Consider the following 18,849-nt stretch of genomic DNA (forward strand, 5'->3'; position numbering starts at 1 on the left):
GAGCTTTTACCGGTTTGGAACGACATGGGGGTAAGTGATTAATGACTAAATTTTCAGTTTGGGGTGGAGTATCCCTTTAAAACAAATATGAGCCTTCTTATATAGAGGCACTAATCCAATGAAAATAGGATTTTAAAGACGTTGTCTCTATTTTAACATTACATTGATTTGACTGAAAATAAAAAATGATAAAACCTGATAAAATTGCCTATACTAGCTATAGATAAGCTATATTTCAACATTAAACCCAAAGGTATTTATTTATTTTTATTTATTTTTCCCCATTCATAGATATATAGGCTAGTTGTTACAAATAATAACACATTTCAATATTAAACCAAAAGGGAAAATGTATTTATTTAATTATTTATTTACAATGCATATATATCTCATTTCAATTATACACTAAAGTCCAGTAAACAACAACAACAAAAAAAAAAAAAAAACTGTAGCACTAGACAACAGTATAAACAAAACAAAACACTTTTGACATTTACATTACGTTTTTTTAAGGTTATTGCATGCATTTTCAAAATATTACGGCATACTATGTTGCTGCATGAATATTGTAATCAAAAATTAATATGCATTTTTGATCACAAGATTTTTAATACAATATTTTGACTCGGATGACGGTAAAATAAATCAGATTAAATATATCAAAGTGGTAGTTCTGTCATACAAATAGAGAAATGAAAAAGAAAATGGCTGAAATTATAATCCTTTCTTAATCTCTAGTATTCATTCACATGAGCGTTACTGATTTATGCACAGGCGCTCGCTTCGGCTGTCCGCGGGGTCCTTCCAGCAGTCATTTTCGCAGAGCGTCACGTGGTCGCTCTTTCCTGTCCGGACTCGGAGCACGCGATCATGGGTACGTGTGAGGCGGCATTAAAACCGCTCAAAACGCTCGAATACTTGATTTTACCACATAAGTGTCTCACTGTACATGTTGTTAAAACGTTAAAGCATACATTTCGACGAAGTGGAGCTCGCTGTGAAGCGGTTATTATCGCTCTTTTGTGTTTTATGTCGGAGGCATCGTGGAGCGGCCTCGAGCTGCGCTAACATGAAACACTGACAGGATCTTTATTTAGACTCCTGCGCACAATATTAAAATACTTATTAATCTGTTATGCAGATTTTATAGCGTTAATCAGATTTGCATTGTGTATATTATAATTTAGCAGCTTTAAAATTGTTAGCATGTTAGGCTAATGCTAGCTTGAATCTCGTCAGACCCTTTATAGAATAATTATTTTGTCTTTTTTTATTATTATGATTTTAAACTGTTAATCATAACCTGCAGGTCCCGTGATTAATGTTTGTATGTTGATGGTGGCTGTCAGGAGATGCTCAAGTGACAACAGCATCCTCTGTACCTTTAATATGGACGATTTCGATTACACTTTATAGTCAGTTCTATTCCATTTTTATGTTGCGATATTTGAAAAAGTTAAAGTTGTCTCAACAGGTTTAATAACTTTTTTTTTTTTAAATCTAATAAAAATAACGACATTTAAATACAATAAAGGGATGCACAAAAAAATATAAAGTAAATAATTGGTTACAGAAGTTATTATTCTTACAGCTGTTAATTCTTATTAGCTTGGGACCATTAAATAGTACAGTTAAAAATGTTGATTTTAAGTGTTAATGTTGAATTGAACTTAATATATATATATATATATTTATTGGCAGTTTAACTAATAAACTAATGTTAAATTATGGAGCCTTGATGTAAAGTGTGACTGAAGAATGAAGCATCAAAGTGTTTTCAGACAATGTCAAGGGCATGTTGTAGTCAAGATTAAAATTTAAAACATTTTGAAAACAAGTAGCTTAAGTCTAAAGGTCCTTGTATAAAATTTTGCATGTTAAAAAATTAATACAATCTTGCATTGTGTCAGTGCTAGAAATGCAGAAAAATTGAACCTGACCCAAATTTGTTTTATGCCTGATGAAAGTTTTGGAGGTGGTGTGTAAACGTGATTTAGACAACATCAGGCCATATTTTTTTAATGTGCAAAAATTTCTGTCTCAGTGTGCAAGGAAGGACCTTAAAGGGTTAGTTCACCCAAATATTAAAATTCTGTCATTAATGACTCACCCTCATGTCGTTCCAAACCCGTGAGACCTCCGTTCATCTTCGGAACACAGTATAAGATATTTTAGATTTAGTCCGAGAGCTTTCTGTTCCTCCATTGAAAATGTATGTACGGTATACTGTCCACGTCCAGAAAGGTGATAAAACCATTATCAAAGTAATCCATGTGACATCAGAGGATCAGTTAGAATTTTTTGAAGCATCAAAAATACATTTTGGTCCAAAAATAACAAAAATTACGACTTTATTCGGTATTGTCTTCTCTTACGGGTCTGTTGTGAGATGCTATTTTCGATGCTTCAACAAATTCTAACTGATCCTCTGATGTCACATGGACTACTTTGATGATGTTTTTATTACCCTTTTGGACGTGGACAGTATACCGTACATACATTCTCAATGGACTAAATCTAAAATATCTTAAACTGTGTTCCGAAGATGAATGGAGGTCTTACGGGTTTGGAACGACATGAGTTTTAATCTTGCGTTTTAATTTTTGGGTGAACTAACCCTTTAAGTCTTTAAGTTTTCAGGACTGCTGTGAAAACTGTAGCCAATACAAAAATCTGAACGGCTCGGAACATTTCAATCCTGTTCAGAAACAGAAGTGGCAGAGCTGCTTTGTTTACGGCTGCATTTCTGCTTTTCCATCAGTGCCATCTGCTGTCAGATAGTGAATGTGCATTTCATTCTTCACTCGTTCTGTATACAGCGCTGTTCAGCATTTTAACCAGTCGATGTGAAAAGTATTCTTAAAATGCATTCAAAAAACCTGAACAATTTGTAATAAATTATTCACGGCATTTTGAAGATCCTGCGATAACATCGTGCATGTTTGTTATATTCGTGATGTATAACCGAATACCGGCACATGTCTATTTTAGAGTAAATATAACTAGAGACATTTATACTCTCAGCTCTGATGTATTTTCTTATAATTGCAAATTGTTTCAAACTGGTCCAAATGTGTAGGATTCTGAGTATTTGCACAATTTCGGAAAAAAAAAGCATTTTTTTTTTTCATCCTCCAGGCAAGTGTCGTGGACTGCGTACTGCTAGAAAACTGCGGAACCACCGCCGCGAGCAGAAGTGGCATGATAAACAGTACAAGAAGGCCCATTTGGGCACCGCTCTGAAGGCCAACCCCTTCGGTGGAGCGTCTCACGCCAAAGGCATCGTGCTTGAGAAAGTGTAAGAGGCCGTGTTGGTCACGACTGTGATGAATATACGGATTAACTAAGGATTGAGTGACTGACTCTGTTTGTCTTGTTGACAGTGGTGTTGAAGCCAAGCAGCCCAACTCTGCCATCAGGAAGTGCGTCAGGGTCCAACTGATCAAGAACGGCAAGAAGATCACCGCGTTCGTCCCCAACGACGGCTGCTTGAACTTCATTGAGGTGAGTTGGAAGTTTTACACATCATTCGTGTATTTGAGTTTAAGTTTGAGTTCTCAGACTGTGTGTGGTTTCTCTCTGGGTTCCAGGAAAACGATGAGGTTCTGGTGGCGGGATTCGGTCGTAAGGGACACGCCGTGGGTGACATCCCCGGTGTTCGTTTCAAGGTGGTGAAGGTGGCCAACGTTTCTCTTCTGGCTCTGTACAAAGGCAAGAAGGAGAGACCCAGATCATAAACTCTTCTTGTTGAAATCACAATAAAAGGATTTTTTTCAGTTACATAAACTCTGTCTCTCTGTGTTTCTTGAATGTTTTGAACTTTAGTTGTTATAGTGTGAATGTATGGTGGAGTAGAAACGTGTTTTTTTTCACGGCAGGTTCCCATCTTTAACTCTGCTGAAACAAACTGAGGGCTGGTAAAATACTTGTAGGTTTTGTTCTAGAGGATTCTCAGACACAGTAGTGTTTTTGTGTTCACAACAGTAAACATCTGTGGCTTACTGCCAGTTCTGAAGAGCGTTAGTAATTTCTCATGTCTAGGTGATAGTCCTAAGTTAAATTTTATATATATATATATATATATAATATTATATATATATATATATATATAATATTTAAATGTATAGTTGTTACAGTGTATATGTATACATGTACATAGTTAAGTTTACATGTTACCTTCAATGAATATTTCACAATCTTCATTTAATTTACAGGTCTATTTGTACACGTAAACTTTTAGTTTTCAGGTTTATTTATTGTATGTTTTATATAGATAGATAGATTGATTGATATAGATATTTTATGTGCTATTATACAATGTTTTCATAGTCTTTACTCGGGCTGAACAATATATCGAACGATATGACCATGCGCATCTCGTCAGTAAAGCCGGTTCCATGATTAGCGGTAAATCCCCATCACCTGCTTTCAAATGGAGCTGCAGTTAATACACAGAGCCGTAGTTTCACTGAGAAGCTACGCTATATCGAGTTCATTATCGAAGGCGATTCATATTCAATAATGAACTCGATATAGCGTAGCTTCTCAGTGAACTACGGGACTATGTGTATAACTGCAGCTCCATTTGAAAGCAGGTGATGGGGATTTACCGCTAATCATGGAACCGGCTTTACTGACGAGATGCACATGGTCATATCGTTCGATATATTGTCCAGCCCTAGTCTTTACTCACTGTTTTGTAATTTGAGATAAAGAGTTTGTGGATTAGCTTTCCATGCAATAGCCAGATCTTAAAAGACAGCTTTGTGAATTGAATATATATGCGTTTATGCTCAGTCTGGTGACTGACTCGTTGGGCTGCAAAACAAAAAGCGGTCTTTCTCAACCCAAGGAACCGCTGATTTATAATAGAGATCATTATATAATATAGATCATTAGATTATTATATATATATATATATATCAGTGAGTGGAAGTAACAATTAGTTGACGGTCCCTTGAGCAGCTTGTAGGTGTTTTGGTCTGCTGTGAGTCGGATCTGTCTGGTGCCGACAGTACAGATGAGGTTACATTAGACTCTGGTTTTACCCGTCTGAGCTGTATTTCATCTTTTAAGCTCTATGATTTCAGAAGCAGCTGTTATTGTTTCTGGAGCATTACCCATCCAAGTGCTCATGGGTGTAAAATGGAGACGGTCCGCTCGGATGCCTGCAGCATTACACCAGTAATGCTGGTTTTCTGACTGATTGCAGAAGTAACCCAACTGTGATTCAGAGCAGCAAGAGCGTAGGCTTGATTTTGGCATTGATGGGAAGGAACATGACAGCAGACATTTCAAAATTATTGCTAGGGACAATTTAGTAGCAGCTGGATATTGGTAGAGACGTACTAAACTCCACATCAGTTATTTTAGTGTCACTGATACTTTTATAGTTTTTGTTAATATTTTGATTTTATTTTCTGTTTTCACTTTAGTTTTTTAAAATGTCTATATAGTTTCTATTCATTTTTATTTAGTTAGTTTTGTTATTTCAGTACTTAAAATAATACGTTTTTATTTACAAATGCGTTTTTTTATATTTTATTATTTATAAATAAAATATAAAATACATATATTATTTTCAATCAGTTAATGCTTATTTTGTTTATTTAGCTTTTTTTTTAAGTTTTAGTTTTAGTATACTAACCCTACAGAGGCCGAAAAAATGAAGTATTTTATAATTTATGTAATTATAATTTTTTTTAATATGCCTTTTTTCCCCATTTTATCAGCTGTATCACACATTGCATGGCTCTTAAGGATTTATTTGGATCACTAACGCTATATATAGTGAATATGCTTGACCTGAGGTAAGCTCATCCAGCTGTGTGAAGTCTTGTGTGTTTTTGCTCACTATCACACCCGCTGGCGCTGGGCTCGTGTTCTGTTTGCTCAATCTCACTCTCTGCAGGTGGTGGAGATGCTGGATAATATAACAGAAGGGTTTGGCAGAGCAGACGTCCCACTGCACCCGCGACTGATGCTTTCACAGCCCTCCTCCAACATCTACTGTTAGAAGATGTGTTATTATTACTCTGTTTTCATCTTTCCTGTAGTGTTCAGTTTGGCTAAGAGACGGTTGGCAAGCTGTCTAGAAATCAGTCAGTTTATTTTATTTTATTTTATTTATTCGTCCATTTTTCCTACATTAAAAGTTTTAAATTATATTTTTGTCTAAATGTTATTTTACTTTGTTTAGTTTGTGTGTCCTATTTAGTTTACATCTGCTTTAATTTGATGAATTTAACATTTTGATTTTTGAATATTATTTGATGTAAAATTGGATTCAAAATGCAAAATAATCAAATTTATGTCTGAGATGAGAACTCGCTAAATTAATATTTAATTTAATTTAATTTAAACCAAGCATTAATTCAAACCAAAATACATATTTTATTTTACTTTTAATTTAATTTAATTCAAACCAAGCGTTGAATGCATTTTATTTAATTTTTTATTGTTTAGCCTGTCTATCATATTCTGTAGCAATTTAACATTTCATATTTGAATATAATTTGATGCAAAATTAGATAAAAAATGCAAAATAGTCATATTTTTGTCTGAGATGAGAATTCGCTAAATTACTGTAATATTTAATTTAATTTAATTTAATTTAGCATGAATAAGTAACCAAACCTAGCACATTTATTTATTTATTTATTTATTTATTTTTATTATTGTTTTGTCTGTCATATTCTGTTTACATTTAGTTTAATTTTAGCAATTTAACATTTCATTTGGTATAAAAAGAAGTGCCCAAACCAAGCCTTGTTTACTTATGAACATCTGCACCTCAGTGGTTACAATTGCTAGTTGTCATTGCTTAACTGAGTAAGCTCAGATTTACTGCTTTTAAATATAACCTGGGATTCAAACGCCTCTGCATCAGCTGAAGTGATTCACACCAGTATATTTCTTCCAGTACAGCCTTCCCACAACGAACAATCAACGAACAATGACTGTTTCATTAATACACCTTGAGAAGTCTGGAGTGAGATGCACTAATGCAAGTGATTTCAAGACTAATGTTATATTACGTTACATTTATGTTATTAGCAGATGCAGATGTGTTCTGCTAATTCTCCAAATCTGATGCTTCTCTGTTCAAAACAAGAGTTTGAGTTTTTAGACACTTCTGAAGGAGATTAAAGTCTGAGACAAAGCACCTTCCAAAAAGACAAATGAAATAGCTCAATGTAAGAGGATTCTGGGCAGATTAGGACAGGCACACATAAGGTGAGATATGAAGTGATGAAATATGTTTTGTCAGATTGGTGTCAAGCCCATCCTGGCCTAGAATCAACCTGCAGTGTATTTCCATCCCCTCTCAGCGGCCAGAGGCTAAATTTCATTCTTCTTAACCCTAAACCTGAAGTACTATGTGTGTTAAAGCAGTTTTCTCGAATGCATTAGTGCGCTATCACGTCTGACTCACGTATGCAGTTATCAGTGTGTTTCTCTTCTCAAACTGAATGACCTCGTAACCCTGTGAGAGATTTTATATAACATGATTATTTTATGAAAAGCCTTTAGTGAATTTCCACTTTTGTTTCTCAAGAAGAACAGTCAACGTCTTTAACTTGCTGATGCAGCTCTTCTCAAAAAATCTGTTTTTGCCTTTTAAAGTTTACAGCAGCTTTATTTTTTAGGCCTACTTTTATTTTATTTATATTTGTTTATGTATATGTAAATTACATGCTTAGAAAGTGTTACACTGCAATGATCCCAGAAACAATATGATTTTAATATCTCTGTCCTGAATATATTTATTTGCACTGTCAAAAGTAGATATTATTACATGCATTTAAACTGCAAAATAAGTATTGATGCTCTTACTTTTTAACTAGACAGCAGTAACTGAATTAAACGAGTAACGTAGTGAATTCATATGCAAGTGAGAAGTTTTTGATTATGCATATGCTGTACACTTTATATAAATATAAACTTTACTATGTTTTAAAAATACTAGGCAATATCCACCAGATTTTTGAAAGTATGCTGTTAGTATGCTGAAGCACAAAATCACTTTCACAGACTTTTCATTGAATTATTCCCTATTCTTTTTCTATTTCATCTGCTTGTTTTTCTTTTTATTTATTATAAAAAAAACCTTGCTATGTGTACTGCATTAGGCTAACCGAGACTTGTCACAGCACTTACATATTATTGCCCTTTTATTGGTTTTAACTGCTTCTATTAACCTCATTTGTTAGTCGCTTTAGATAAAAGCATCTGCTACATGACTGAATGTAAATGTAATGCAACAGGGATGTCTTGTTGATGTCCAAAAGTGACTTTTTATTGCAGATTGACAGGGTGAAAGTGTGTCAAGAGGGTCATATCAGAAGTCTGGATGCTCTGAAGTGTCTTTCTGTGTCACATGATCAGGTATTTATAGAAGACCTGGGACCTAAATAACCTAGTATGCAGTCAATGCGATGCCCCCCAAACCTACTGAGAACACAACAACAGCACTTGCCATCAGAAAAAGGTAACGTGGAAATGAAATGCCTACTATATTGGATAAAATTACATTTTAGGCTTTCATAATTCTGAATGCACAGCTAAAGAGAGCTGATGTAGGCCTACTGAAGCAGGTTTGGTTACTTTGCATGTTTATTCAGACATGCAAAATGAATGGATTATTATGCTCCGTGATGATATTGACAGACTTTGATACACTTTATCATAGATTATAGCATTTAAATCACATGTTTATTTTCTCGCGTTCGCTTTTAGAGCTGCACATGGTGTTATTTACAGTTTGGCGTCACGTGACAGTCAGATAGTTGGATAGTGATGGCTTTTCTGTACCCTATTTGTAAAAGAGTTGTTTATAATCAGTATCCACTAGGACACTGTGATGGATTTGGACCCATCTGGAGGGGGTTTGGACGAGGATGTGGCAACTCAAGTCATGATCGAGCAGAGTCTCCTGCAGCGCCACAAACAAGCGGAGATCAGGAGCTCTTTCTCCGGTGAATCCTGCAGGTCAAAGATGCCTTAAATTCCACTAAGTTCGGATTCATTTGATGCTGCTACTTGAATGAAATATTCTGTATTTTTGTCTGCAGGATCATTCAGATCACCCCTGAGAGAGAGAAGATATTCAGTGCAATAAAGAATGGTATGAATGTGTCCATCACACAATGACAGAAACAGAGGCAAAAAGATATTTTATGTTGTTTCAGGACTGTGAAGTTTTTTAAATGGTATATTTTATTGATATCTGGATTTTTTTAATCAATATTTTCATGACAAATATGAACATTTTCATCCATTTTCTCAGTGCAATGTAGTCAGATGTTTTACTTATTATTATTATTATTATTATTATTATTATTATTATTATTATTATTATATTAGTATTTTTAATTTTTCTTATGTTCTTAATGGAAATTATTACAGTCACTTGTTCAGCATTATATATAAGAAAATTATGTTTTTAGTAATTTATTTTATTTTTTAATTAAAATCAGATGAAATCAAAGCAGTACAACAAATACTTCCATAATTTTTTTCTTAAAGTATTGCATTTGTTTTTGTATTGTAATATTTTTTTATTTAATTTGAAAATTACAATAAATTAAGCAGATTTTCTCCTAATTCTCTTTGTAATGCCTTCTGATTTACTTTTTTTATTTAATATGTATATATATATATATATATATATATATATATATATATATATATAAATATATATATATAAATTAATTAAATTAAATTAAATTAAATTAAATTAAATAAAATTTATGCATTTAGCAGACGCTTTTATCCAAAGCGACTTACAGTGCATATATATATATATATATATAATATTTAAATATTCTTAATAGTAATTAAATGGTGATTAAAAATTCTAGAATAAATTTTTACATTTTAATTTAAATGAGATGAAATTAAAGTAGTACAACAAATTCTACAACGTGTAAAAACTTTAAAATAATTTAAATAGATAATTTTTCAAAATGATCTTTTTCTTTAAGAAAAATATAATATATTTTTTCTTTTATGTATATGAGTGAAATATGACCTAGATATGATTCATGAGTTTCACATGAATATATTATTAATTACAGTGGTTATCATTATAATTTTTAGCAGTCCCTTCTAAAAACACTTCATTCATTTCATGCTGTACAAGGTAATGGTTTGTGCTGGTTTGGTGCTGGTCTAGAAGTTCACCAGTATAACTTTCAGCTGCTTCAGCTGTAGTTAAGTAGCTTCTGTTTGCTCTGGATGTGTTATCAGGTGATGAAAAGTCCCTCCGTAAGCTGACTGTCCATCAGCGAGCGTTCTCTGAAGAGGACGACACAGGCTACATCCCCTTACACGAGGCCGCTATACAGAACAACCAGAACATCCTCGAGATCACATTTACCGGTCTGTCGTGAGGATCCACATTGTTTCTCATCGTCATTGTTGATCTTACGTGTCAGGACAGCAGTGACTGTGATCTCTTCTGTTCATCAGCCTCTCCTGAGGATGCCAAGCACAGAAAGACTCATCGGGGTAAGACGGCTCTCTTCTTAGCAGTGGAGAAAGGTCTTTTGGACAACGCCTGTTTCCTGCTGGACCACGGCAGCAGTCCGGACGCACTGGATAAGGAGGAAGACTCGCCGCTCGTCGTAGGTCAGAAAAAATCATGGGTCATTCTTCCACTGGGGTGACAAATTAGAAGCAGAAAAAAAATACACATACATATATATACATATATGTGACCCTGCAGCACAAAAGCAGTCTGAAGTCTCTGGGGTATATTTGTAGCAATAACCAAAAAAACATTGCATGGGTCAAAATTATCCATTTTTCTTTTAGCCCAAAAATCATTAGGATATTAAGTAAAGATCATGTTCCATGAAGATATTTTGTAAATTTCCTCCCGTAAATATATCAAAACTTAATTTTTGATTAGTAATATGCATTGCTAAGAATTTAATTTGGACAACTTTAAAGATGATTTTTTCAATATTTTGATTTTGGTTTGCACCCTCAGATTTCATAACAAATCATAGATCAATGGAAAGCTTATTTATTCAGCTTTCAGATGATGCATAAATCTCAATTGACACTTAAGACTGGTTTTGTGGTCCAGGAAAATTTTTAATAAATATATAGCAATACATTTTGTTAAAATGTATTGCTATATATTTATTTAAATTTTTAATTAATTTAAATCAAACTGTGATGCTTATGTCTTTTCTAAAATGTGAGCTGCCATTAAGATTTGAATACTTTGAATATTTGAATAATGATACTATTATTGTTTTATTAATATTTTAAATGAGTTTTTATTTTTTCTATTTTAATTTAATTTTAAGTGTAAAATAAAACTTAGCATTTTAAGATTGAAAAAATATAAATATATTTTTTAAATGTCTATATAGTTGTTTTTATAATTTTTATTTCAGTTTTAGTTATTCAAGCACATAAAGTTAAACTAAAAGCAAATGAAAAATGTTGCCTTGGAAATGAGTTGAAATAAAATAAACTATTTTTTTTAATGTTTATTCCATTTCAAGTAACAAAAATATTTATTTATGCATGTATGTATGTATGTTTTAGTTTTTGTTTTAATTTCAGTGAACCATAATAACCCTGGAAATACTAATCAGCTTATATTTATCAAATTTTAGATTAAAATATGTAAAATCTGCAAGTTAATAACTGCAGACTAATAAAGTGGGACACATGAAATTGTCAGCAATTTAGCACAATTTATGAAAATTAATAAGAAAGAATTAATAAAATCACCTGCACCACACAGAAATCAGCGACATTATGTTGGGGAACATATCTTTTTCTTCAAACAGAATAAAATTTGTTTAAAACAAATTAAACTGTTCATGTTAAATAAAATCTATGTTCAGAATAAAACTACTTTATTTGTGTTAAAAATGTAAATATTGTTGCACTTATATAGAAGGATCCTTTGAACTCAATAAAAAGTTTATTCTAAAACTAAAATGCAACTTGAAGAAAGACCCTGCTATTAAAAAGCCTGCAATCTCAATTTAAAGATTTCAGGAGATCTTTCAGTTTAGTTACATTCTGTCTTTATTCTTCTTGCACTCTCAGAAAAAAAGGTACAAAAGTTGTCACTGGGACGGTACTTTTTCAAAAGGCACACCTTTGTACCTAAAGAGTCCCTATTGGTTCCTTAAAGGCACATAATAGTACCTAAAGTGTACATAATAATACCTAAAGTGGACATAATAGTACCTAAAGTGTACATATTTATACCTAAAAGCTACAAAAGTGTACATTTTGAAAAGGTACTGCCCCAGTGACAGCTTTTGTACTTTTTTCTGAGAGTGTGACCAAATGGTTATATTCCCTCAGCCATAAGAAACAACCACTACGACATGACGAAGCTCCTGCTAAACTTCAGTGCCAGAGTTAATCAGGAGGCAGCCAACCGCAGGACAGTCCTGCATGAAGCCGCCCGGCTCGGCCTGACAGATTTCGTGGATCTGTTGCTGAAGTACGGAGCTCATCCCGACCCCAGAAGCTCCTACGGCCTGACGCCGTTAGCATTAGCTGCACAGACCGGACACCTGGAGATCATCCGAACACTTCTCCGGAGAGGTCAGCAGAGAATCCGGACGCAGCCCAGGGTTATTACAGTAATGAAAAGTACAATTAAAACCAAAGAAATAAAACAAACATTACATGAAATCAAATAAAATATAAAAAAACTTTAACTGTTTGTTTTGTATTTCAGCTAGTTGCCAAAAGTTAATTACAGTAAATAATTGTAATATTTGCAGATTCCTTGTTACATCTAAAGTTGGTCTTTTGTGATGTGTTTTAATGCATTATTCTAATGCAAATTATTATTATAATATATAATCAAGAATTTAGTTTAACTTAATGTACTAAAATAGCTAAAAACTAAAATTACATTTAATAAAAAATATATAGATATTTTAACAACAAAAAAACTAATAAAAATGGCAAAAACACAAGGGCTTGTTCAATAACAATTTATATAATAATAATAATAATAATAATAATGATAGATATGCATTATGTAATACTATTGTTATATATGTATATATCATTATTAAGAATAGTTCAAATGCAGAAAATCATAAAAATGGCAAAAACAACAAAATTATTAAAACTTGGACTAAAATAAAATGGAAAACTAATTCAGCTATAATAGTGTTTCAATGATTCTAAATTAACACATGAAAAATATTACTGTAATTGTATGATAATTGTAGTTTTATCTGTTATCCTGGGCTCTGGATCTGTGGTTTGAAGTGGCTTTAATGCAGTCATTTCTGTTGTGTTCAGGTGCTGATGTGGAGTCTCAGGCTCAGGATTGTGCATCAATATTGTTTGAGGCGTCTGCTTCAGGAAACCCTGACGTCATCTCATTACTGCTGGAGCACGGCGCTGACGCTAACATCCCCAAACACACGGGACACCTGCCCATCCACAGAGTGGCCCACCGCGGACACGTCAAGTTAGTACTACATTCTGGATGACAGTTCATGTAATGAAGCACCCGAAACCTTCATATTGTTTTTTTTGTTTTGTTTTTTAAGCCCAGGCCAAAAGTGAAATGTTCAAGGTTTTAAGTATTAAATTTCAATACATATATTCGTTATCAGTGCATACTGTACACTACTGCACAAAAGTTTGGAATACTTAAATTTTTTTTTTTTTAATGTTGTTGAAAAAAAGTATTTTCTGCTCAAGGCTGCATTTATCTGCATTTAAAATTACAGTAAAACAGTTAAATTGTGCAATATTATTTAAAAAAAATAAAATAACACTTTTCTTTTTGAATATATTTAAAATGTAATTTATTTCTGTGATGCAAAACTGAATTTTAATCATCATTACTCAAGTCTTCAGTGTTATAGGAATGAATAAACAGTTTAACAGCGTTTATTTAAAAAAAAAATACTTTTAACATTATAAATGTGTTAATAAAAGCATTATCAACAAATCATTCATAGAGGTGTTAGATAAAACTTGCATGATTACAGAAGTTAAATAATTGTAACCAAACTTAAAATGCATTATAATAATCACACAATCTAAAATTGGTTGTTTTTCTTGCATTTTAATGCATTATACTTTCTGAAGGTAAATACAATTTACCTTATAATAAAGTATTTATAATGCCTTGAAATACAATTCAAGGCATTAGAAATACTTTTATAATGCATTATATACATAAACTGTTATTGAAAGCACAGACATTCTGCTCTCAAATGAACAATAGTAAAAATTCTACAGAAAAACAAAAACAAATCGATCTATATTACAAAAATCTATACCATTATGTCTAAGCAGTAAACCATGAAATCAATAAACAAAAAATTTAATCAATAAAACACTGGTAATAACATTTTGTAATGTTGTTTCTGACTTGAAATGATGTGTCTAATTATATGCTGAAATGCTTTTATATATTGTATGTGTTTATTGCTGCTGAGTTAAATAAAAAAAAGTTTTGTCAGTGAAAAATTACATTAATATAAAAATATTGGAAATTTCAAGGTTTGTACAATAATTTATATAATAAAATAAATTATAACAATGATAAATAACTATTAATAATAGATATTTGTTATATTATACTTTATGTAATATTATATATTATTGATATAATTTTTTAATAATGGTCATTTTTATGATTAAATCAATAAAAAAACGTTAATAATAAAATTCTGTAAATTTGTTTTTGACTTGAAAGGATGTTCCTAACATGTAGTTATTTTATTAGTGCATGAAAATGTCCCCGCACCAGTGTTTTTTAGGATCAATAAGACAGTATTATACATTTATATTAATATTTTGAGTTAGTTTTAATTAATTTTTTGTCATTTTAGTAATGTAGTTGCCATTTTTATTAGTTTTAATGTCTATAGTTTTGATTAATTTTTATTTCTGTTTCATTTAATTTTATTATATAATGAAAATGAGAAATGTTCCCATCCCAACTTTTTTATGTTAATATTTATATAAATATTTTTATAACATTAAATAAATCAATAAGCTCCAAGAAGCAGTGAATTTATAACTTTCCTAAAACCCCCTTAGCTGTTATCAATTCACTGTAAACCACGGCTTCACGGGGATTATTGCTTTTATAAAACGGTTATTCCACATACATAGTAATATATACAAAATAAACCGGAGCAAATAAAGTGTAATGATATTAAATAAAACATACAGTATTCTTTCACCAAACAATGTAGTTCCTCAGAAACATTTGTGGTTGCAACAAACTGGTTGCCGAGCAACACACGAACGTAAACAAATGTGTATGTTACATTGTAGAGTAATTTACAACAGCTTCGAACGTGGCTCAGCCAATCAGAATCAAGGACCGGAACTATCCGCTTTATTAATGAGATTCTATTTAATGTTATTTTGTTTCAAGTAATGCAATGTTTTATGGTTTTAGTTAACTGTACTAACTCCGCCCGTCCTGTCCGCAGGGCTCTGGCTCTGCTGATACCCGTGACGTCTTTGGACGCGGTGGATGACAGTGGGATCAGTCCTCTTCATTCAGCCGCAGCGGGGGGACACACTCAGTGTTTGGAGATGCTGCTGAAGGCCGGTTATGACCCCAACTTCATGCTGCACCCGTGGGTGCGTCGCAGCTATGACGACAAGCGCCAGTCCGCGCTCTACTTCGCCGTTTCCAACGACGACATCGCCTCCACCCGAGTCCTGCTGGAGGCCGGAGCGATGCCCAACCAGGACCCTGTCAAGTGCCTGCAGGTGGCGCTGCGGCTGGGAAACTACGAGCTGATCAACCTGCTGCTTCGCTACGGAGCCAACGTCAATTACTACTGCAGAGTGAACACCACGCACTTCCCGTCGGCCTTACAGTACGCGCTGAAGGACGAGGTGGTGCTGCGGATGCTGTGTAACTATGGTTACGACGTGGAGCGATGCTTTGACTGTCCGTACGGGGAGGGATCGCACGTCCCGCAGGGTTACGAGGGCTGGAGTGACACCGTCATTAAAGACACGCTGGTGAGTTCGCGTCAGATGTGTGGCGTTCGATGTTTCTGGCGTGTGTCTTGAACGCTCTTTTCCTCTCGCTGTAGTTCTGTGAGGTCATCTCTGTCTCGTGGCTCAAGCATCTCTCGGGGAACATGGTCCGCATCATCCTGGATTACGTCGATCATGTGACCTTTTGCTCCAAACTGAAGGTTGCGCTCATGGAGCAGAAACAGTGGCCTGAAATCTGCGCAATTCAAGGTTTGTTCAAAAACTATTTATAATGATAATAATAATAGATATTCGTTATATTTGATATAATATTATTATGTATTATTGATTTGAATAATAATAATAGTATTTACCGTAAATTGTTTACACTTTATTGTATTTTCAGCAAATTTGTATATATGAAAAATTACTTTAAAATAGAATATTACTGCAAAATTAGATTTGTACAATAACAATTATACAATAATAGTAATAATAAATATTAATTTTATACTTCATATAATAATATAATATAATATTGATATTATTAATAATAATAGTAATTGCTGTGAATTGTTTACATGTTATTGTATTTGTATACATTGTAAATTGATATTGTTTTTTACTGCCGATTTAAATTAAAAAAAAAGTAACGCAGTGAAAATTACATTAAAATGTAAAATTACTGCAAATTTCACGGTTTGTGCAGTTTAAATAATTTGAATCATTTTGTAAACTGTTTATATCATTTATACTACTTATATACTTTTTATATAATAATATTAATTATCGATATTCATTATATTATGCTTTACTTAAAATTATTATACATTTTTGATATCACTATTAATAATAGTAATTACGGTAAATTGTTTACACATTATTGTATTTGTAAAAATGTGTATATTTCTGTTTTATTTGTCTTTTAGCTGTTGATTTAAATAATTGTAAGGCATTGAAAAATTACTTTAAAATGAAAAATTCAATAAATGACAATAGATATTAATTTTTTTAATATTTTTTATATATTATGGATATTCTTAATAATAGCAATTACTGTAAATTATTTATACATTATTGTATTGGTATACAGATTATTATTATTATTATAATTATCTTGTGAAATTTAGCTAGCAGGAAACACAAATTAAGTTATATTTTCCCATATTCTCATATTTTTTTTTTTCATTTCCAAAGAAAACATCTTTAAAACAGAAAGAAAAGTCACTTACTAAATGAAATCAGATGAACATTAATAAATCAAAGTTTCTCTGAGCGGTTCGTTGATAAACAAGTGAATCTTCCTCAAAAAAGACAAAAACAGCAACTCACTTCAATGTCTGACTTATATTATTTGCTTTTGGTGAAATTTGGATGAACTCATTAATCTCTTGTGTGACCTCTTCATATTAAATATGAAGTTTTAAGGAGAGAACTATAGTTTCCAAAGTCAGACATCACTTGTTATGATTTTTCAAGGGTGTAGAGTTTAGTAGAGAATAATTTTGACCAAACAATTAAATGTGTGTTGTCTGCTCTTACGTTTCTCTGCTCATGTCATGCTTCATATTTGACGTGTTTTTTCTTGACAGAGAACGTCCGCTGTCTGCAGCATCTCTGTCGGCTGAAGATCAGGGCTTGTTTGGGTCGGTTGCGTTTGAGAGCTCCGATCTTCATGAGCTTCCTTCCATTGCCAGACCGGCTGAAGCAATACATCCTTTACAAAGAACATGATCTCTACGCTCAGAAGTGCCAAACACAAAGCACATGAAGCAGAGAAACACACCATTACAGATTACAATAGACTTTTAGTCCGGAATTATGTGAATATTCTTTAAATACAGTTAATATGAAATATGAACAAAGTCTTAATGTTAACGAATGTTAGCAAATATGTATAGAACCATAGGTATAGAACGCAATAATTTGTTCAAATAAATAAATATTTGTTTTAAGAAAATATAGCCATTAATGCATTTGTTTATAAACAAAAGTGTTTTTTTTTTTAGAAAGCACATCTGTGTAAAAAGCTTTTTATCTATGTTGAAATAACTTTTAGGAGGATAAAGTTTTTATGCATGTGATTTTTTAAAAATAAATAAGAAATTATTTAACAGATTGCCTCATGAAGTTGTTATTTTGATAATATTTAACCCATATTAACTCATAATCAACACTATATATATTTTTTTTCACATTTCCACACTAACATTTCATGTAATTTTTTTATAAGAGCCACACTTTCACATTTTTTAAATATTATTTAATTTAATTTTATTTTTTTGAAATACAACATTTGACAAAGGTTTTAAAATGAATTTATAAATATTTTAAAGAGTATGAGTGATTCTCAAAAAAATACATCCATGAATGAAATATTTTGCTAATATAATATAATTGAAATTGTTATTTTAATAATATTTAACCCATATTAACATCACATAATCAACATTATTTAAATTTCCCCACACATTTCCAAACTAACATTTAATTTAATTTAATTTAATTTAATTTAATTTAATTTAATTTAATTTAATTTAATTTAATTTTATTTTATTTTATTTTATTTTATTTTATTTAATTTTATTTTATTTTATTTTATTTTAATACAACATTTTACAAACAACTAACATCTATCAGCCTGCCATACTTCTGAAAGGTTGCTAATATAATAATATTAATTGGAATTGTTATTTTAATAATATTTAACCCATATTAACATCACATAATCAACATTATTTAATTTTCCCCACACACTTCCAAACTAACATTTAATTTAATTTAATTTAATTTAATTTAATTTAATTTAATTTAATTTAATTTAATTTAATTTAATTTAATTTTTTTATATTTTATTTTATTTTATTTTAATACGACATTTTA

General features: G+C 31.9%; 2 protein-coding genes across 2 annotated transcripts; both read left to right on the forward strand.

The window, feature by feature from the left end:
* Nucleotides 1-742: 742 nt before the first annotated feature.
* On the forward strand, nucleotides 743-3,786 carry LOC122146641 (40S ribosomal protein S23). Its single transcript, XM_042766889.1, has 4 exons — nucleotides 743-874; nucleotides 3,139-3,298; nucleotides 3,384-3,504; nucleotides 3,591-3,786. Exons 1-4 carry the CDS (start codon nucleotides 871-873, stop codon nucleotides 3,735-3,737), a joined length of 432 nt encoding a protein of 143 aa, XP_042622823.1. The 5' UTR covers nucleotides 743-870; the 3' UTR covers nucleotides 3,738-3,786.
* A 4,465-nt stretch (nucleotides 3,787-8,251) lies between these two features.
* Nucleotides 8,252-18,041, forward strand: LOC109084090 (dynein axonemal heavy chain 12-like). The gene is made up of 10 exons (XM_042766890.1): nucleotides 8,252-8,491; nucleotides 8,845-8,991; nucleotides 9,075-9,127; nucleotides 10,252-10,383; nucleotides 10,474-10,632; nucleotides 12,343-12,588; nucleotides 13,303-13,474; nucleotides 15,465-16,008; nucleotides 16,083-16,236; nucleotides 17,559-18,041. Exons 2-10 carry the CDS (start codon nucleotides 8,864-8,866, stop codon nucleotides 17,735-17,737), a joined length of 1,767 nt encoding a protein of 588 aa, XP_042622824.1. The 5' UTR covers nucleotides 8,252-8,491; nucleotides 8,845-8,863; the 3' UTR covers nucleotides 17,738-18,041.
* Nucleotides 18,042-18,849: the final 808 nt, after the last annotated feature.

Source organism: Cyprinus carpio, chromosome A11 (assembly GCF_018340385.1).
Source record: "Cyprinus carpio isolate SPL01 chromosome A11, ASM1834038v1, whole genome shotgun sequence".
Lineage (NCBI taxonomy): Eukaryota > Metazoa > Chordata > Actinopteri > Cypriniformes > Cyprinidae > Cyprinus > Cyprinus carpio.

What these genes read in the sequence shown, in the direction of transcription:
- LOC122146641 (XM_042766889.1), top strand. An exon ending in GGCATCGTGCTTGAGAAAGT is followed by an intron (nt 3,299 to 3,383) that starts GTAAGAGGCCGT and finishes TCTTGTTGACAG; the next exon opens with TGGTGTTGAAGCCAAGCAGC. An exon ending in GCTGCTTGAACTTCATTGAG is followed by an intron (nt 3,505 to 3,590) that starts GTGAGTTGGAAG and finishes TCTGGGTTCCAG; the next exon opens with GAAAACGATGAGGTTCTGGT.
- LOC109084090 (XM_042766890.1), top strand. Translation starts at nt 8,864, where the DNA reads ATGGATTTGGACCCATCTGGAGGGGGTTTGGACGAGGATGTGGCAACT. An exon ending in AGACTCGCCGCTCGTCGTAG is followed by an intron (nt 10,633 to 12,342) that starts GTCAGAAAAAAT and finishes ATATTCCCTCAG; the next exon opens with CCATAAGAAACAACCACTAC. An exon ending in CCGAACACTTCTCCGGAGAG is followed by an intron (nt 12,589 to 13,302) that starts GTCAGCAGAGAA and finishes TGTTGTGTTCAG; the next exon opens with GTGCTGATGTGGAGTCTCAG.